The sequence below is a fragment of the Montipora foliosa genome, chromosome 9, assembly GCF_036669935.1.
Source record: "Montipora foliosa isolate CH-2021 chromosome 9, ASM3666993v2, whole genome shotgun sequence".
Classification (NCBI taxonomy): domain Eukaryota; kingdom Metazoa; phylum Cnidaria; class Anthozoa; order Scleractinia; family Acroporidae; genus Montipora; species Montipora foliosa.
Window position 1 is genome coordinate 23,815,145 of NC_090877.1, and position 21,944 is coordinate 23,837,088.

Below are 21,944 nucleotides of genomic sequence, written 5' to 3' on the forward strand. Positions count from 1 at the left end.
GCAAGCAGTGAGCGAAGAATATATATATATATATAAGGTTTATATATATATATATATATATATATATATATATATATATATATATATATATATATATATAACTGCAGACAGTTCTGTTCCGGCCTTCTGGGCCTCATCAGTGCAATGCTTATGTCTGGAATGGAAGTTAAGCTTATAAAACCACCCCAAATGTCCCACACATGTGGTACATCCAAGCCATGCTAGAGTGCTCAAACTAGCGAGCTAGTGAGCATGCGCAATTGCAAGCGGCAATGACTCATCCCAGTAGAGTGCTCAATTTGGACATGAAAGCAAAAGCTTTGTAATGCCAAAGAGCTATATCTAACTGCATATATATATATATATATATATATAACTCTTAACTTAGCCGGTATTTGTTTTGTAAGGATGATAGAAACTTTGATCTTTGTATTTCAATTTTAAAGAGATAAGGATGTATTTTGACAAAGTTAATTGCTTTCAGTTAATTGCTTTTGAACGTAGCGTGCGCCATGTGGTTTAGGAGATAAGAATATGACATGTACTTATCATATTCGAATAATAGATATCTTATACCTTTAAAAGGCCAAAACAGGAAAGAGTTGTTGTGAGTTGGAATGTATGTACGGTGTGAGCGAACGTTGATTATTGTTGGGAATAAAGAAGGATATACAGTCCAAGTTTCGAGTGTTTAATTTTGAGTGTGGATATTCCCCAACATATATGGGCCACGACCCCAAATATGGACAATTTGTTATTATTCATTCACAGTGACAAAAGGTACCACACATTGTTGAAAACCTATATCCCTGCTCTATATTTTAATGTGTCAGCAATTTTATTACTTAAACCACGTGAAAAAAAAAAGAAAAATCCCAATATTGCCCCGAATTCCTGTTCTTCGCCCAGCTTATACATCTCTTTGCTTATTAACATTAATGATAAATAATAATTATACATTATTATCAATTATATACTTGCGTTTTAATTATTAACTCGAGGCGCAACTCGAAGTCCAACTCGAGGCCCAACTCGAAGTCCAACTCGAAGTCCAACTCGAAGTCCAACTCGAAGTCCAACTCGAAGTCCAACTCGAACTCGAACTCGAATCCAAGATTCCCACGCAGAGGCCTAAAACTTGGACAAGTGTCTTATTTCTTTATCTTCTATAAGATAACAATTTCTTAGCGTTTTGCACTGGATAGTTTTTGATTTATTTTTTTTATTGCGTGACATTGAAAAGGATCTATATTCAAGGTTCAAAATTAATGTTGTTTTCATGTCGTAAATATTTTATTCTCGATCGACCGTCCGGGAAACTTCCTTCTGCTCTTTCTGAAAACTGTGTATCAATATTTATTTGCTTTTTCATCAATATTTGTTTTGCATAAAGCACGCTAACAGAATCTGTACCTTGCTGAGTTCGCATTTGTTAGCGTTAATAGTATTTTCGGTCAGATGTTTCTGTTTTTTATGAGGGGTTTATTGTTTTGGTCTCCCATCCCAACACTAACCCCGCGAAACAGGGCTTGACTTCAGTGAAGTTTAATATTACAAAGTTTTCGGATGCTCATAGGGCACACTTGTGGTGAAAAGAGGTTGTGAGGGAACTTGAAAATTATCAACATGTCAGCCCAGAAGCCAATGTTTCTCGCTTCTCTTTTATTTGTTATTCTTCAGAGACTGGAATGCTGTATTTCAATACCACACAATTCAGTGCCTTCTGATTTTCTGTAGCACGTACCACAGGCAAGCCAGTGTATGCTTCACAGAAGCATCTAGTTTTTTGTTCGTTTATGCATATTGTAGTTAACCTTGCAATCATGGGATAGCATCAGTATCTTCACCGGACCGACGTTGTCAATATGTAGCCATTGTATCTGATAGCGCTTTTTCGAGGGGAAAGTGAGAAGACAACGAAGGTAAGACTGTCTCCTTTCCACGATTCATCCTTTCGTCAATCTGTTATTTAGCCTGTTCCAGGCTCTCAGATAGTCGAGAAAACGAAAAGAACTGCATGTGAAAAGCGAGTGGGGGCTTGGGTCGAGGCGAGGCGGGAGAGCCTGTAAGCATCTCTTTAAATTCTTCATTCCGGTATACCAGCTCCTGGTATACCCTCTGATTGGTCAATCTTGACAGTTTACATCAACACTTTCGTCATCATTTTGATTCTCGCGCGGAGCACGAAAGAAAGAGGTCAACTCTGTCGCCGAGTGTCTTAAAGTATTCCCAAACGTACAAGCCCTCAGATTCGAGCAAAAGTTGTGTCTGTTCAACTTTAATAAGTCGAAAAAACGATCCGTTTGCAATGCTTCCAACTGGTTTTGGTAAAAGCATAAATTTTCAGTTACTGCCGCGCGTTGCGAAAGCGCTTCAATGCTGTCATACGACATCTCTCCACACCGCTTACAATATAGCATCACCGGGTACGATACATAGTTCGCATTTGACACAACTATTATGTCCCCAACACGCCACAATTGTTAGCATTCAACGGCGCTCTCTGAAAACTCTGACGAACGAGAAAAATACAATATTTTGTTATTCTTTTTTATGCAAATACTTGGCTGCGTATTCGAATTCACCAGCTAGGGTCAATTAAATTCCTGCCTTCATCGCCTTCGAAAAAATGAGGGCAAAAAGAAAAAACCCCAAAAATTTGCCGAAAACAGGCTTGTATATCCGTTGTATGTCTTAAAGCTTTAAAAGATCAAGCGATTTTCAGGAAGCGAAGGTGATGGCTACGTGTCTGTATACTGCAAATGCAATTGAAGCCATCCACATGAAATATCAATCTTTCACATTCATTATCGGTTGTCCTGATGCATCAGAGCTGAAGTTTATTGATGAGACCATCTTATCATCTAGGCCAGAAACTTCAATGGTCGGGTTTCTGTTTTCCTTGGAAAAGTCAACAGAGCGTCGGGAACTCGCAGCTTTCGAACTGGTCGTGTCTTTTGGTGGAATTTGCTAAATCTCCCGTCGGTGATATCCTTGACACTCGTTTCCCGGTTGCTTTGACAATGCCTTCTTTCGCTTGTAAAGTTATTTTCCTAAAAGTGCCTTAAATTCTGGCTAACGTACTCGCACAAGCGAGAATTAACGCATCACCTTTGAACAACAATAAAAGAATCGCGCTTGAACTCGCGTGGGACCACACAATGCCGCCCTTTTTCAACACTTTGACATTGACATTTTGACATGCGAAAGGTTATTTGCAAAGTGGGCGGAATGAAGAATTTAAAGAGATGCTTACAGGCTCTCCCGCCACGCCTCGACCCAAGTGCCCACTCGCTTTTCACACGCAGTTCTTTTCGTTTTCTCGACTATCTGAGAGCCTGGAACAGGCTATCTGTTATTACAAAGGGAAAAACAGATGGCATTGATTTGATTATATGTATCACAGACTGGAATGTTCGAAACTAATTCTTACTCTATAAAGTAAATATGATTCCATTAAGAATCAGCTGCCAAGTGTTTTTGTGTTCTCCGTTCCTTGTCGAGGTGGTAAGTCGGTTCGCCTACGCCAAGTATGTCAGTTCGCCTCCGATTCATATGCAAAAGGTTTAAAACTGAACTGTTATTATTTTTTTTCATATAGCTAAGTTTGCGGATCGTGTGAAAGCGCACGAACTAACGATCAAAACTTTAATTTATAAAGTTCATGTCAATATTCAGGGGCACCCAACGGGGATATAGTTCAAAACCACTTAAACATAGCATTGTCAAACGTATTTTAGTATTTAAGCGGTAGCTATAGGCATATTTTTATCCCCTAAAAATTTTCTATCTGTTCGGATTTCCTAGCTGAAAGACTAGTGATCCGAAACTTATAGGGATCAAAACTTACCGTTTCGTAAAATTTCCGCCAAAAAAAGGCTCCCGAAAATTTTAGGTGACCTTTTTAGGGTAAAAATCTGTTTAAAATGGGCAATTACATTTTTCAGATGTTCGAAAATCCTAGGACAGGCAGGCAAGCAAGATATTTTACAAAAAATGTTTTGAAAATTCTAGATCTCAAATCGTCTTCCGAACACATATTTTCCGAAAATTGACGTTAGGTGCCCCTGAATATTGAAGATTGAGCGTGGCGCGAGGCAAGTTGGAGCCCAAGTTTTACCGTTAAACCCTGATGTTGTCATTGGTAACAGGGCTTGAAACATCTTGCGGTATTGACGTCATATGTATTAAGCGCGCGAACGACAAAGCGGCGACTAACGTGGCATTTTGTAAAAGACCGACTGCATTGGATTTGTAAAACATGGACTGGGATTTGTAAAAGACAGATTTGTAAAACATGGATTTGTAAAACACGGATTTGTAAAACATGGATTTGTAAAACATGGATTTGTAAAACATGGATTTGTAAAACATGAATTTGTAGCTACCAATTCAAACACTGAAAATTATCCGTGTTTAATTTCTTTCTTGCGACCTTCTGCACTCTTTTTCACGTGTTTGCTGGATGCAGAGTATTCACTTTTTCACGTATTTGAGTTAACTGAAAAAGCTCGGTCCAGATATGTACAGTTACTATAACAAATCTGGAAAACGTTTCTCTCCTGCTGTAAAGAATATAAACATTTCAAGTACATGGCACTTAGACTCCAGTGTTTTATTCATCTTTAACGATAACTTTAAAACAATGTCAACCTGGCAGAACCACCCATTATCATGCTTGGTGTCCCCTGCTGTACAAAGAAGTAATCCGTATATAATCTTAGACCTTCTTCTTCTTCTTCCAAGCTCTTCTTTAATTTTTACAGAGCTCCATGAGAACTCTGGAAACTCAAATCCATGTCGCCGTTTTCTGGTCAGAGATGGAAGTTTAAAAGAAGCCGCCATCTCCTTCCTCACACAATAACCTATCTTCTCCCGTGCAAATTTAAACGAGGCAAATTTATTTTCTACAGAATTAACTGAATAGAGTGTAATGTGAAGTGCTAGATTTCTATCCCATATGAACCATGTGAGCGTTAGCCCTACTGATGGAAATGGGCCCACACAAGGACAGAGAAAAACTCTGACCAAGGTGGGAATTGAACCCACGACCTTCCGGTTAGATCTCTGCCGCTCTACCGACTGAGCTACAAGGTCAGACGGGAGCAGGCCGTGGGAACTGAAGATGTTAAAGTCATGGCAATGAACATGTACAAGTACAAGGAAAGGTTACGTTTTATACAAACGTAACCTACAATGCATTTTTAAAATTACGGTCTTTTGGCAGCCTGGTTGTTTGTATGTCACATACACTTTTGTTTGTTCCATGTTTGTGCTAGTAAAATGACCTATTCCCTTAAAACGTTGGAAATCGGTCTGGACCAGCTCCTGTGTATTAAGATGTTGATAATTTTAAAAATAAAAACGCGCCAAATGCATTGTAGAGTTAAATTTAAGCACGCGGAATTTTGTTTTTGGAACACGAGGGAATGCCGAAAATGCTGGGAATACTTACTCGCTGTAAGCGAGTGCTTCTCGTATTTCTCCATTATTTGTAAAAATTTCCAAATGCTAATATTACTCAATATCAAACAATCTTTTAGAGAAATTATTTAAATGTGAAGCGGTAAAATAAAATGAAAATGATATAAAGTAAGAGAATTAAGATTAAAAAGGGACAAACAGAAATAAACAAATAAACAGTCAAACAATGCTATCATGTTTCCATAAATCCACCTTTTACAAATCCATGTTTTACAAATCCGTGTTTTACAAATCCAGTCCATATTTTACAAATCCAATCCAGTCCGTCTTTCACAATATGCCGACTAACATGGAAAAGGAAGGACTTTCGTCAATGGTTGTGCCCTTTCGCAAGATTTGCGAAAATTAATAGTAGATGAAATAGTTAGGAATGGTGGGGATATCAACATTGGCTATTTTCCAGGCAAATTTTCAGATGTGGCGAACGCTTTTAAAGTAAGTAGAACTACTTTGAAAAATATTTGGGAGGGTGTCCATATGGAACGTACCACTGAGCCACGCCGGCAGTCCCGGGCACGGAGGTGGAAAAAACAGCAATTTAACTCAAGGTGACTTGCACTTGATTGAAACTATCAAAAGAGAAAGGCCAACTTTATCACTGAGAGAAATTTACGATGGATTAACTGAATTTGGTGACATTCCAAAGGGATCTTCAAGGTCGGCAATTTCACGCGCCTTGAACAATAATATGTTGTCTGGCATAAAATATTCATGGAAAAAAATCAGCACTGTTGCCGAAGAAAGATTTACTGTGGAGAATGTGGCCTACACTCAAATGTTCATAGATTATCTTCATGCCAAAGATCCTTTTAAGCTCAAATTCTTTGACGAATGTGGTTTAAAGTTACCATTTCATGGTAAGCGTTTATAGTGGTCTTGCACCAGTTGGAGAAAGATGCATTGAACTTTTACGTTATCACCGTTCACCTAACATAACAGTCAACCTATTAGCTGGGATACATGGGGTAGAATATATGAACACCGTACATGGTGCATCAGATACTATAGAATTTCTTCGCTTCTTCGGTGAAGCAGGAAGTGCAGCCAACATAGAAACTGCAAGACCCGCGCTTGAAGTAGGGGACATTGTTGTGATGGATAACTGGGCTACTCACCATTTTGCTGGCGGGGAAATATTGCAAGAATGGTTAAATGAGAGAAACATTGAGCTTGTCTACACACCAACCTATTCTCCGGATTTTAATCCTGTAGAGTTCGTTTTTAACAAAATGAGGAGCGTGATGCGTTATCATCTTTGGGATCTAACAAATGAAAACATTGAACTTGCTGCTTATGAAGCTGTAGACCGCATAACATCACATGATATGGCGAATTTTTTTAGACATACGTCCTACATTAATACTTAGCAAGAGAAAATAAAGTTTTTCTCTTTTTCCTGCAGAGTTGTTACATGTAGCTCCATATACTGTATGAATTACATTGTATAAATATTCTGGTGAATTCTGTTTGTCAACCCTTGTCAAACACGAGTGTATGACTGATTAAAAGCCTGCTATAATGTCAGTGTTCGCTTTAGTTGCATTTGTGTAATAATATATTAACACATTATCTTACATCAACAACAACTTTATTAAAGGGTTTACATTAAATGGATGCAGAATATTATACTCAAAAACTCAACAATTTGTGCAGACACTCGCACACAAATACTGACGCCAGTCCAGACAAACAAAATGGCAGGTACAAAACGCAGGTCACAGGTCATTGTTTTACCTATAAAGAAAGTATCCTAAACATTCATAAAGTAAGCTAACCTTAGGCCTAATTACATGTAGGCCTAAAGAAAAGTATCCTAAACATTCGTTTGGGATATTTTCTGTATAGGTAAAACAGTGACCTGTGACGTGCGTTTTGTACCTGCCGCAAACAAAATATGTTTTGAAAGCAACTTCATACTTTAAAATTGACACCTGTCATTATTCCTTGGTAAATCAATAATTGCCGCAAAAAATAGGCCAAAACATCTGATAAAGAAGTGGCTACTTCTTTACAGTCTTTACATAGTACATCTAACTTCAGAGTGTCGGCAGATTGTTTTGAAAAATAGAAACCTCTCCATGTGTGAGAAATTGTTTTTTTTTTTTAACAGGCTTGTATTATTTTTCACAGTAAACGTTTTTCAGTGTAAATAAAACATGAACTACTGAAAATTTTGTCACACATAAAACCACAAATATAATGCAACTTTCACAACTGCATCGAAAAGTGTAAAACGTGATCTACGATCTATTGCGTAAACGTAAAAATGAAACACATGTAAACATGTAAATTGTCAATGCGTATTCTCTGGTATGTTAGTTCTTTGAAGTTGTAAGAGAGCATTCTCCGCTTCTTCTTCTCTCTGAGCTGATGATTCAGGCTCAGACATAGGTGCTTTCCAGCCCTGGCCGGGTACAAACATGCCACAATAGTTACTTTCTTCATTTCCTTCACGGGAGGTTACACAATCCACTGTCGATCCACAGCACAATGTTTGGTTGTTTAATTCGGCTTGGAGACGAACTGCCATTCTAAAATCACTTTCTTCTTCTGCTGAAAGAAACGGTGAACCGGAAAAAGGAGGAGACGAACTTGCAGTTGATGGACTTTGTCGAGGATCTGCCATTCTAAAATCACTTTCTTCCTCTGCTGACAGAAATGGTGAACCGGAAAAAGTATAAGACGAACTTGCAGTTGATGGACTATGTCAAGGAACTGCCATTCTAAAATCACTTTCTTCGTCTGCTGACAACAATGATGAACCGGGAAAGGAAGAAGAGGAACACAGTCTTGCAGTTGATGGACTACTTCTAGGAAATCTAATAGCGTATTCATCCTCTAAAAATAAAATGTGCTTTTTCAGGTTCACAAATCTTTCTTTGGCGTGCAGTCGCTGTGATTTTAATTCGTGTTCTTCCACTGCTACTTTTAATAAATTCACTACACTATGTCTTGGGGGCAGTTTTCCGTTGCATTTTTTCTGAAGTAACGCAATATGTTTATTGAGAAGCGCCCAGTTTTTTACTCCATTAACAATGTATCCATCTGGATTAGAGGCGACAATATCAGCTTCAATTTTTCTAGCAAACGAATCTTCAACTGTTTTGTAAGTGCTAATTAAGTTTTCTGTTGTAGTCGCTTTGGAGATTTGCTACTTCAGTCTCACATTTAGTCACTTGCTGTGATAGATTTCGTCTCACAGCTTTGTCATTAGGATGCTTATCAATGACTCCACACAGCATGGCGTGTCCCACCTTGAAGTGACATTTCCCACAGATACAAAGAGAACCGGAATTATGAAATGCTGCTCTAGATAACTCCCTTTCAAAGTTGTCCTTTTGGACTTTCGCATGTTCTAAAGCCTTAGTTGTGTCTTCAATGCCTGCACGTTTTTTTGACAACATACGATCTACAGGTGTTTCTTTTAGTGTGGGGGCTTCCATTTCTTTGTCAAAAACAGCCGGTGACTCGGGATTTTCAAAATTAAGTTGCTTCTTTAGCGGGTACTTCAACTCGGCGCTGTTGTTCTTCCCGGTACACGTAGTAGTACTCGCTCTCATTTCTTGACGCGTCTTAGAAATCATCTCAGGTGTAGACTTCGGCTGCCACAAAACGTTAACTTTCAACCGGTGAAAAGTCGCTCCTGGTACTGTAACAGCACATCGTAAAGCGTCCATAAGTGAGTCATTGGCACATAGATAAATCAACTGAAGGTGTTTTTGTCATCGACATACTACACTCGAAGTTCGGAGTCGGGGATGAATCTCGAGCATTCGATTTTTACCTCGCACTACTTCCATGAGTTCTTCAAAAGATTGAATGTTTTGATCCGTAAAAATATCCTTGCATCTTTCCCCCTCGGGAAAAGAGACGTTGTAAAAGACTTTCAACTGAAGTATGTTGACAATTTGACATTCAAACTACCAGCTGAGAAGTAACTTGACTAAACATTCATACATTTTAGTGGGAACTCGAGGTAGCCTAACACTGATGACGTCAACCCTGGTGAAAATCTTTGAAGGATCTTGAAGATCCTTAAAGACTCCTCAAAAATCTTTTTGAGGATCTTTTCCGAATCCTCAAGGATCCTACCTTGAAGATCCTTAAAAATCTTAGCTTTTCTTGCCAAGATCCTTCAAAGATCCTCGAAAGATCCTAGTATGATCTTTAAGGATCTTGTCAAAGATTTTATTAAGAACCTTTCAAGGATCCTTGTAAGATCCCTGTAAGATCCTCAGTCACTCTTTGAGGATCTTGAAGGATCCTTTTGAGGATCTTTCCAAGATTTTGTGTGTGGATCTTGGTAATATCTTTGCAAGATCCTGATAATTTCGTCAAGGATCTTGAGTAGGTATCCCAAGAGTCCTCAATGTTAGAAAATCTTTGAGGATCCTTTAAAGATCCTTCAAGGATCCTGCGAAGATCTTCATCTTTAAAGATCTTTGTCAGGTCTTTGAAGATCTTTGAAGATCTTAAAAGATCCTTTAAGGATTTTCACCAGGGAATACCGCGAGATGTTTCCAACGGGTTTTAACGGTAAAACTTGGGCGCCAAACTTGCCTTGCGTCACACTCAATCGGAAAGCGTAGTATAAAAATTGAACTGGGCAATAAAGTGGGAACGAGGTAATTTCGTATGTACATGTAACTTGTCCTTTTGAATGATATCTTAATGAAAAGTCCCACGTCCTTTTATAGGCATAGGCTGCTCGAGTCACAAGTAAACACAAAGACCATAAACGGTGGTATATTTCATTTTAATACTCAGTTTTTCTGCAGGGTTCAACAAGGACTTTTATACAACTAAGGCACGAACTTAACGAAGGTTTCAAGTAAAATTCAAAGGGCCCCTCCCCATTCTCTGCGCAACTTTGCCGCTCGTTAATTTGCCTCTCTTGCCAACTATACCCCCAGCTACGCAGGCTAATGTGTACTAAGTCAACCCAACTCAAAAGTGGCGTTTTTCACGTGAACGACCTTAATTCTATGTACTTATTGACTGAGTGGGAGGGCCAGACAGGAAAATACTTGGCCGGAGGTCATGGTCCAGGTAGTACTTCTGGTTTTTTATATACCATGAGCTTGAAACCTTGTTGTGCAACTGGTTCAGAATTTTCCTACGTGAATACTCTGTCTTGATTGAAAATTAAAAAATACAGCGTTGCTGTCCAGAACACCCAGTGAATAAAACTTACACAGAAAACCAGCTGTGACAAAAAGGGATAAAGCCACCTTGTTCCTTGTTGTCATCAGTAGAAGAAATCATTTTTTGCAATGATTGTGAAGCTAGATAGAGAATATATAATTATGAAGTATCATATATTTGATCCATGAGTTGATAAGATAAACTTGTTAGATAGGTCATTGTGGTGAAATGAGCAACTTAAGCAGTTGTAAAAGCCTTCAAAAAAAATCCAGACTTGAATGTGATTTAAACCCATGACCAGGTGAATGCTTTGCTCTTAGCTATCAAGTCCTTTGTGAGCTGGCTAGGTGGGATTTCATGGTACATCTTGTAAAAAGTGAATGGATTATAGAGGAAGTACATGTATGTGAAATACTACATCTAATTTATTTGAACTGCTGAGTTAAGGAGATTGATTTTGGAAACAACTCATGCAAAGAAATTGTAATAGAGGCCCAAAAGAACAGGCTTAAATCTGGTTAAATTTATTTAAGCTAAGTTATACCCAAGACCTTGCTTTGTGTTATTGGTCCAGGGCACCCCCTTTGATTTGGCAGGGCTGGGCAATTCCCTTTGCCTCGTGTATCAAACTCAACTTGCTTTGCTAGTTGATTTGTTGCTGTCAGTTTACGTGTTCTTTCTTCCCTCCCTTGGGTAAGCTCAGGGCTTTTAGGGTTAACTTTTCGACTTGGTTGTCAGTGTGACAGTGCCTGCGTGGATGCCACCCTCAGGGTTGTCATGGTTACTCGCTGCTTTCAGCTGCAGCTCATGGCAGGCTTTACCAGCCTCTCCTCCACCTCCCCCACCCTCATCTGTTGATGAGTTCAATTGCAATTTCGTCGCACACTGCTTTATTATGTGAGTTATCGCCCATTTAAGACCTCGGGAAACTGCAAGACAATAATACTAGTTACAGTATATGTCCTGTATCCTGTATGAATTGTATGCATGTACATTCTATGCATAAAGAATTTACACAGCTCCAGAACTCCACTGCTTCACAATATTTACTTGCCCCATTGACTACTGAAAGCTCAAAATCTACTAGCCAAAACTGAAATTTCACTAGCCTGTGGCAACTGCAAGACAATAATAATGCAGTATAATTTTATATGTCCTGTATCCTGTATGAACTGTATGCATAAAGAATTTGCACAAAGTATCTGAAATTTAAAGAGCAAGGTTGGGATGATTAATATTGTGGAAGATCATTCAGATTAGTGAAAAAGTTAGATCTAATCACGAGGTACCAAGTTCTATTATTAATACTTTTTCACCTCTTGAAATTTAGGGACACAGACAAGGCAAGTAATGGATCCTTGAATGGTGGCTTTGAGATATATTACATGAAGTTTGTTTTGACAGTATAATGATGATCATCAAAAGACTTGACAAGATGATGATCATTAAAAGAATCTTTCAAAGCAATGGAAACATGATGATGATGGTGTAAAGTTCAAACTAGGAAAACATGGAAGGTACATACAGCTGTATTAGTGCAAGTAAACACTTTATTGATCAAAATAAAATTTTTGTCCTTTTGGAGATGTAGTTTACAATGTAGCTGGTGGGAGTGGTTAGCAGGTCTTGGTTTTTAACTCAAACTTGAAGTGGAATATTATTCCTTAGAGACAGTTCATTTTTGTTTTTTGTTAACAATGTTATTAATTTTACAGGGGTTTCAAAAAGCACCGACGGCCGACCAAAAACGTCGCCTACTTGTAACTTCGCTCAGAGTAGTCGGCTATTTTTCCCCCTAAATTAAATTAATTGAAGGATTCCTTCAAACCTAAAGTAAAATTCATTTTTGATGGACTTAACTGTACTTTTTTTAACCTCAATTTCAAAATAATTATCAGATTTGATACTTCCATTCTCGAGCTACAATGAACAGCATTTTTACCGAGACCAACCGTCGCATTTTATGTAATTCAATTACGTTCAGTTATGTCCGCAAACATGATCATCAAGACGTTTTATGCAAAGCAGGTTGTTATTGAGTAATCGTTGCATAAAAACAGGTTTTAAAGCAAAACGGTAAATGCTTCTATTAGTTTCATTGGTTAAGCCTTTTTGTTCGCTCAGATTAAAATGACATATTCAGGGTTTTCATTAGAAGCCGGCAACCGGCGAACTCCGGCGGCTACTTTCCATATCCATATCAGCGCCGCCTACTTTTGCTGACTTTTGCCATTCGAACTCTCAAAGTTTACTTTTTCATTTGAAGGCTTTTAACATTGCATTGAAGTTATAAAAACAAAGGCACTCGTAAATGAAAGTTCCTTACTTTGATATTAGGTCTCATTTTTTGCTGTGGATGATTTTAAATAAGGTCTTTTCAATGTATATCAACGCCGATCGACACTTTGGCATTCGCAGTCCGCCATGTTGATTACATAGGCGAGAAGGACTGGTGGCAAATATGCCTCGATTACACGCTGTTTCTCTTCCGGTTTTCCACTTGCTTTAAAAAAAAACAAACAATGGCTGAGAGAAAGCGCGCCGCGGGCGATGGAAATCCTAGTATATTGGCATATTTTTCGAAGAAAGCACGGCCGCTTCCAGATGCAGGTGAGTGAGCATAAATGTATTTGATTTTCTGTTTATATAGATTTGAAAGACTGCGAGTCAACACAAATCCTAAGAACTGAATAAATTTCGTATGAACCGTGCAACTTTTGCCATTCTCAATTTCATTTTCATTCTGTCCGTTCTTTTTCGGTTAAGCTGTGATCACATCATTTCAGTTCTGTCAAGGTCCGCTCAACAATCGGCAATTTTTGTGGATCGTTATAAAACTGTAGTTAAAAGTGTGGATGTTATAAGGTGCGTCATCCAGTGTATGCGATAGACCTTTTCACGATTTCGGACGCCGTCTTGCACGCCAAAACTTACAGTAATGTATGGGAAAAGTCGGGAGTTTGATGCTCGTTACGAAAGGTCGACATTCTGAAATTTCCATGAATTACAAACTAAAGATACTAGCTAAAAAAGTTAACTTATTAAATTTGAGAAGTTTGGTCTCACTGAAAAGGCCGCAAATTAAGTTTTACTTTTCATATATTTATCTGTGAAACCGATCCGCAGTTCACGGAAAATTTAGAAGCATTTGTATAAAAAACGAAAAGTACGATTTCTCACTTCTCGTCTAAGCTGTACCCTTCAAATACAGGATAATGAATACAAATCATCCTTTCTAGTCTATTAGTTGTGTAGAAAAATCAAAAAAGTCGTTTTTGATGGTAAGAAATATTCATCGTCTGTTGTACTCATTTTGGTGCCTAGAATGCTGGAAATGGCATTTCCGAGCTTCTAGATTTAAAAATTTTCTTGGGGGGGCATGCCCCCAGACCCCCCTAGACAACGGGGCCTTACGGCCCCTTAATTGTATGAGCCACCTACTACTCTTCTACCATCCGCCTACTTCAAATTTTATTGAAAACCCTGCATATTCTTATTGTTCAACTGAACTGATTTCTCATGTTGACCAAACAAAATTACCGTATTTACTCAAATAAGTGCCTCGGCGCTTATTTAATTTTTCACGCCACAAGTGCGGCGTTTATTCGAGGGCCACGATTATTTAAACATTGTACCAGACAAATTTACTTTTTCTATATTTTTATGTAACGGTACACTTTCTATCTGTTAATTTTCCTATGGACTGATACTAAACTGATAGTAAATCTAGAATGACGAGACAAATTCACACGGTGAAAAAAAACGAGAGTTTGATAATAATGAGAGCAAAAATATCAGCGGTGAGAGCGAACTCCTTTGTCGTTGTAGAACAATTATTATAGTGTTTTTCCTGGTTATACGAAATTCGTCGAATAAGCGCTGCATTGGCGGTGCAGCGCAGGTGTCTGGAAAACCCGAATAGCGAATAGCGAATAGTCGCGAACAGCGAATAGTCGCGAATAGCGAATAGTACGAACAGTGCGAATAGTGACGAATAGTCGCGAATAGTGACGAATAGTCTTCAATAGTCACCGCCTTATGCTGAACAATCTCGTAATCAAAGCAAATAATATGCTCACCTGTCGTCGAAAGAGAGTTTCGTGCATGCTTTTACAAACACTCTAAAGAAGAACAAACGTCAAAATGCAAAAATATAAATCACTTTCATTAATACATCAAGCTCATGATCATCTCCTCGCTCAGTGGCACCCGAACATAAATTTCATCATCCTCATCTGTGCTGTCCGATCCGGCTAGACACGCTCTGTAAAAAGGAATAAAATCAAAATGTGAGGCAAGTGGTTTGTGATTAAAGAGAGAAACGAGCTACTCTGAGAACCGTTGCATTAATTAATTATACAAATAAGCAACAGGATTTCAGTGCATTTATTACCTTTTCTTCTCAGGGCTCAAGCTGTCCGTCGCCGACACATCTCTGCTTTTTTAGCGGGAAAATCCCATCCAACGTTGCTGCGCGGTTGACCAGGAAGTACTGGGTACCAGATTTTCGTCATTTCGTCACAATCCCCCCCCCCCCCCCCCCTCCACCCTTATTTTCCAGTATTTTTTACTATTCGTCACTATTCGCGACTATTCGCCACTATTCGCACTATTCGTACTATTCGTGACTATTCGCTATTCGCTATTCGGGTTTTCCAGACACCCATGCAGCGCTTATTCGAGGGCGGCACTTACTAAATTTTTTGTCCCAGATGCTGCACTTATTCGAGGGCGGCGTTTAATTGAGGGCGGCGCTTATTCAAGTAAATGCGGTATTGCGGTTTGTCTTGACAAACCAAAATATTTCAATTCGCGCTTGAAAAAACGCACAAAAAAGTTTGCTGTTCACGGCAGCTTTAAATTGATAGTAATGATGACATGAAGTTGCCGAAACGTCATACAACGTTTAAATCGTTAATTTTCCTTTTGAAATTGTTTTCCAAATCTTTCTTCGCTGGAAATTATCAAAGAAATGTGCGTAACTGCACACCCAGTGTCGCTATTGATAAGAAATCTTCCTTTAACTTTGTACTCAAATTGTCGCCCAGGACGCTGGAAATCGCATTTCAGAGCTTCCAGATTTCAAAATTTTCTGCGGGAGCATGCTCCCAGATCCCCCTACATGAAGGGGCCGCCAGGATGATGCAGTCGGCTACTAGACTTAAACCAGCTGCATGCACATGCCAGGGTCATGCAGTCAAATAATCAAATTGAAATTAAAGTGAAATACATGGAGGTCAAGTTGAGCTAATAGGAAAATCTGTGCAAGTAAATAACTATAATGATAGCATATTGCTTTTGCCTTGTCATTGGCTGTGAAATATTATCCTGAATTAATTACTGAAAACCAGAGCTGCTGCCACATTATTTCAATGATTAGAAGCAAGGGATTTGAAAAGTAAAGGAATGACTGAGCAAAAATGCCTCAGTTAATTAACCCCCTTATTTAAGTGCCATTTTTATAATAGCAAAAGTGTGCATGTGTTGTGGTTTAAATTTCTTTCAACTTGTTTAAATTCTAAAACTAACCTAGAAATTATAGATGATTTTCACAGTGACATCGAACAAATTGTAAAATCAAACCCGTGAGTTCTTCTGGATTTTTATCTATGCGAGGTTGAAGGTGTCAGGTGGAAATAAATATCTTTTTACAAGTTAATTGCAAGTTCTGTAACGTTTTTGGTTTTGAAAATACAGCATTTTGAATTTTCGAGTAGTGACTCACTTGTGTGACATCAAATACTGAAATCTGTTTTGATTGAAAAAAGATATCTCATTATGATTCTCTGCAGTTTAAACGTTTCAAGTATATTAGGAGATGTGTTTATACTCACTTATGTCCAGGATTAAACGCAATTGTGAAAATTATAAATTTTATGATTTATCGTCCATGTGTTACAAGAATTCACACTCTATTTTCTGCCATCTCCTTGTCTTACACATGATTTTCTGCAATTTAAGATTTTTAGTCACTTTATTGTTATGCTGTACCTGAGGCAGTATGGAGGCCGGATTTGGTCAAAATTGTATTTAAAGCAAAAGGCTGTACTTATTTCATTTTGGTTGACCATAGCACATGGCTTCTGATAGGATGCGGAAAAAAATTAAAGATTATGCGGAAATTTTTGGCCATATTATGCGGAAACATGCGTCGATTATGCGGAAATTACACCGGATTATGCGGAAACTTAAACAAGTTATAAAACAAATAATTAGGCCCGTCCAATGTATTTACATGCTTATGGTAAATCCGTAATCGAAATTGCAACCAATACAATCGCATTTGTGACTGAAGTTTTGCCCTTTGTGATTAAATTACATGGAGGAGTCATCAATTTGCGACCAGCTTTCACCGTTGAAATAAAAGGGTTAGCAGTTGGGATTTTCCCGCAACTTTTGGTAAAATAAATAAAGCGATAAAAAATTATTTTGTTTCTCATCATGAATTTTGTTTCAATTTGGAGATAATGGAGCAAAATTGAAATACCTTTGGAGCGCGATCCATTCCCTCGATCATTGACTTAAAGTGCGTTTGATTCACCGTATTCCGGAATAAGAATACGTGAAGTGATGAATTCAAAACGGTATGTCTGGCGTTTTGAAGCAACAAGGATAATAAAGATATGTTTAAAATAGCATTTTAGCAGGTGTTCGACATTTTTAATGTGAATCTCCGTAAAAACAAAGGATTTCTAACTTGTATTCCATGTAATCCTATTCCGGAATACGGTCAATCGAACGCGCCCTTAGTTTCTTATCAGTTACGTCATTTGCTGAAGTGTAACTGTTTCTCGTCCAATGGAAAGCATTGTAGGAACAAAAACTAGTGTCCAGGCTCATTGGCGAAAAAATGCGCGGAAACTGCTTACGATCTTTCTTACGAACTTTCATCTTGCGAGCGGAATGGTGTGTTTTCTTCAATGTTCAGGAAAATAAGCGTTTCAAAACAGTCAATTTCTTCGGCTTTTATGTTTTTGAGGATGTTAAGGAGCTGCTTTATCACTAATATCAGATATTTCTTCTGTTTTTTGCGGAAAATATCGGAATTATGCGGAAGATGCGGATTTCAGTGAATTATGCGGATCCGCATCGCCGCATCCTGTCAGATGCCATGATAGCAACTTATTTACTTAGGGTGCAATATTTGAACATGTAAAAACAATTTTGTGTTTGCTGAAGATTACAAATTTGGGACTGAATTTTTTTTTGCATTTCAATCAATTTTTGCACATGAGTTTATTTTAACCGCAAAAGTCAATATTTGCGAATCAACTTATTTTGAAATGTGATTTTTTTTTAATCAGTTATTTCTTGTTAACGTAAAATGTAGTTTTAATTTATGATTTTTTTCCAGTAAAATATATATTTTTTAAATGACAATATCTTTTAACCAGTGTGAATTTATTTTGATAAGAATTTATTTTCAGTTCCATGATGCATTGCTCTGCACCAGTTTCCTTGGCCCCATGATTTTTCCAGCCACGATCATGATGGAGTCAGTAGAGGATTCTCTTCGTAATTGAATCATGCTAGTGAGATTTCTTCCATCTTCTTGTGATATCCCCTCCATAGTTTCATCCTAATTTTTGAAACCAACTTAAATGTTTTGTTGGGAAACTGATATGCCGCGGCGACATGTTTACTGGGAGAGAAACCGGAGAGCCTGTCAGCTTTTTATGTAGAACTTAAAAGGAATAGTTATAGGTGTTTCCTTTCTGCACAAGAGACCACATGGACAGAAGAGTTGATTGAGCAAACATTTTGGTGATTGGAGGAAGCGTACGCAACTTTGACTCTTATGGCAGAGTATGTACATGTATCCCATCCAGCTCATGCCAATAACCCTGTAATTGAGAGCTTAACTCAGCTGTCGAGAAATAACAGTGTCCACATTCATATATTGTCTTGAAAGAAACTGTTCTTACCAACAGAACAGCTTTGTCATATTCTACTCAATGTGTGCAACGTAATGGAAGGGAGGGTCTCTGAAGACCTGCTTTAGATATAAGCAGGGAACAAATACATGTAGAATACCTGTCTTAATTAGCGCAGGAAATACATGTAATAAAGAGAAGGTTATAAATAAGTTATTCTTCCCGCAATGTTTTGATTGGTTCAGAGAGCACAATGAAAATTTTCAACTTGCTCAGCAGCAAGGATTTGATTGGTTCAAAGCACAGAGTGGAATGTTTTTAAGCTTTGTACTGTGAACATGCTGCAGTGCCCTCAGAGCTGCAAATTATCTTTTATTTTAGCTCATTACAGGTCACTAGCTAATTTTAGGTTATAATGTACCTCATTGTTGGTCAATGTCGATCATTGTACATGTAGCTCATTGTGGATCATTTTAGCTCATTGTAGGTCATTCCTTGTTTTAGTACATGTAACTACGTAAACAGAGGACTTTTACTGATTTACCATAAATTTTGCTAGCTCCTTCTTCCCCCACCACAGGCATAAATCATAAATGCTCTACCTTTAATAATAGAAATTACCTTTCAGAATCAGAAAAGTGGGCACGTCAGGTTGAGGACATTTACATGTGTGTTTGCTGTCAGTACAAAGCCCGCTAGAATTTTAGCAAAGTGAATCTCACGAGACCTGTTAAAGCCAAGGACTGGCTCCCCATCAGTGCCACAAGCAAACTGTAAGATGTGGCCTAGAGTAATGATTGTTGTTGAACCAGGAACGCTCCGTCCAGCATAGACTTCCCTAATGTACCTTAGAAATGCATTGTAAACATGCCTCTGGTTCCTGCAGGAATTTGATCCTTCCTTATCAGACAGAAGTTAACAAATGCATCAGCTTCTTGATATTGAGACCACTTGCAACTGATGGTCTGAACAAATAGAGAAATGGAGGTACGTGTAGGCTCACAATCAGCTGAAAAATACCCACTTTGCTTAAACCTTTCTGGAGATTTTGAATACATGTACATAGTGATGATGCCACTCCTTGAACAATATTGAGCAATTACATCTTCCTGGATAAACTGTGGTATTTTGCCATTTTGAAGGACACTGAGACCCATGAGAACACCAACTGCCATCTACGTCTCAGCCAAATCTTCACAGAGACCTCCATCAAAGTATTTTTCTTTAATTTCAATTAGCATGAGGTGAAAAAATTCCTTTCAAGAACCTCCGTATAAGTAACGAGCTGACTCTCCGGCAATATAGGTAAATGGCAGTTCATCAAGGCTGATATCTCATCCAAACCAGTATCAAGCAAGTTTTCTCTATCAACCAATATAAACTTAGTTTCTCCAGAGATCTCACTGTCTGGATCTGTTATGTCTAATTGCCTGCCAGTAAAGATTTTTTCTTGAGCACACTTGAGGATTTCTGATGTATTTTGCAGTGTTCACATTCTTTTACAATTTCTTGTGCAACATCACAGATTTTTTTTGTCCCTGACTTCTGTACCACGATCAACTTCAATAATCACTGCATCAACTGACGAATCAATAACTGTTTCCTCCACGTTTCCTGCATTACTGACAGTAATATCAATCTGAAATGCACTGGTTTCTAGTACAGAATCATCAACGCCGTCAAGATCGTCGGCCAACAGTCGCACATAAACAGCACCTTCTGAAGAGGTAGATCTGAGTCAGCAGGATATTGCCATCAATTTTCACCCCAGAGGCTAAGGTTGGCTTTACCAGCATTCCACCAAAGTTCTTCTTTAACTTATTATACATGGTATTTTTCTTCCACCGTTTATCGAATGCGAATTCCGTGATTATGGGGTTTTGGCTCTCAAGTCTCAACTTATCCCAACATCCCAGTGGCGTTTTCTCGTCTTGTGCTCCCACAATAATTATGTCCTTGATAACACAAAATCGACTAGGACAGCCAATGTGTCCGCTCCTTCTACCACTGCTGCAAGATGCGGCCAGGGAAAGTCCATTACTACAAGAGCTGAGAGTTGGAAATCTTCTCAGCTAGCTCACTCAACGCATTTCAATCTCTTGAATTGATGACCTGAGGCAGTGGTGGTCGACTGAAAACACTCCTGCTTGGAAGAGAATTTGTGCTTGAAGGGGATTGAACACTACTCCCTGCTGTCGAAATAGAAGAATACTTTGTTTACATGGACAAGTTTTGCTATTCTGTCGATTTGCCCAATGGTGTTTCTTGCTATATCGGCAATCGTGATTCAATTATGAAGAGAATCCTCCATTGACTCCATCTTTGAAACGTGGCGGGAAAAATCACAGGGCCAAGGAAACTGGCGCTGCTCAATGCATCATGGAACTAAAAATAATTCTTATCGAAATAAATTCACTCTGGTTAAAATAAATTGTCATTTCAAAATATATATTTTACTAAAAAAATTCCTAAATAAAAACTATATTTCATGTTAACAAGAATTTATTGATTCTAAAGAAATCACATTTCAAAATAGATTGATTTGCAAATATTGACTTCTGAGGCTAGAATAAATTCACATGCAAAGATTGATTGAAATGCAAAAAAGTAATTCAGTCCCAAAATTAATCCTCAGTAAAACTAGAGTTGTTTGTACATGTTCAAACACATGTATGCCCGGGCGAGCAGAGCCTCCTTTTGTCGTTTTCTTTACTGACAAGGAGAAAAGGAGGCTCTGACTGAATTGCGTCAACTCTTTGAAGCCGCTGCAGCCTGAACTTGTGGACTAGTCCATCGTGTTTTCTCTCATCCAACTGTTTTTTCCAGATTGTGAGCATCCATTCAGTGATAAAACTGATGGTTATAATTGAGCCCACTGTATCTTGAAAACTAAGATGGTGGCAAGATCTGGCATATTAGGCTTGGGTTCGAGACAGTATCCTGGCAGCATGCAGCACATACTCAATAAAGATCTTTAATACTCGATTCAGTCTTTCTCGAGAACGCCAAAATCAAGCAAGCAAAAGAAAGGCTCAGCTAGCAGGGTGGTTCGAATATTGCACCATAAGTAAATAAGTTGTTATGGTCAACTGAAAAGAAATAAGTTCAGCCTTTCGTTTTAATACAGTTTTGACCAGAATGGGCCTCCATAGGAGGCTGCACAGAAATCTACAGTTTATGTTGGGTGTTATTTGCATTAAAACAATGGATATCCAGTTCACTGAAGTGTGATACACTCCCAAGAGTAAATAATCTGTATTGTTGCTGCGGCAGTGAGTGAGGTAGTGGCTGAGGCAGCTCTGTAATCAGGAGAAGAACACATTTCTCTTCAAAACTCAAGGGATTTTGGTCAGACATGGAAGGAATGTGCAAATGGAGGAATTAAGATGCGTGGTATCATCATCAGAGCCTGCTCTGTTTTTCATTTCGCTCCTTGTATCC

General features: G+C 38.4%; 2 protein-coding genes across 2 annotated transcripts in view; both read left to right on the plus strand.

The window, feature by feature from the left end:
* Positions 1 to 1,584: 1,584 nt before the first annotated feature.
* The window catches only part of LOC137971586 (uncharacterized), a 37,527-nt gene continuing 17,167 nt past the window's right edge, over positions 1,585 to 21,944 (plus strand). Inside the window, exons 1-2 of the mRNA XM_068818389.1 lie at positions 1,585 to 1,922; positions 11,960 to 12,146. Of these exons, the coding sequence (XP_068674490.1) occupies positions 12,140 to 12,146 (7 nt within the window). The 5' untranslated portion in view covers positions 1,585 to 1,922; positions 11,960 to 12,139. The remainder of the gene's footprint in view (positions 1,923 to 11,959; positions 12,147 to 21,944) is intronic.
* Positions 6,339 to 6,851, plus strand: LOC137971585 (uncharacterized). Its single transcript, XM_068818388.1, has one exon. The coding sequence runs from the start codon at positions 6,339 to 6,341 to the stop codon at positions 6,849 to 6,851; it is 513 nt and encodes a 170-aa protein (XP_068674489.1).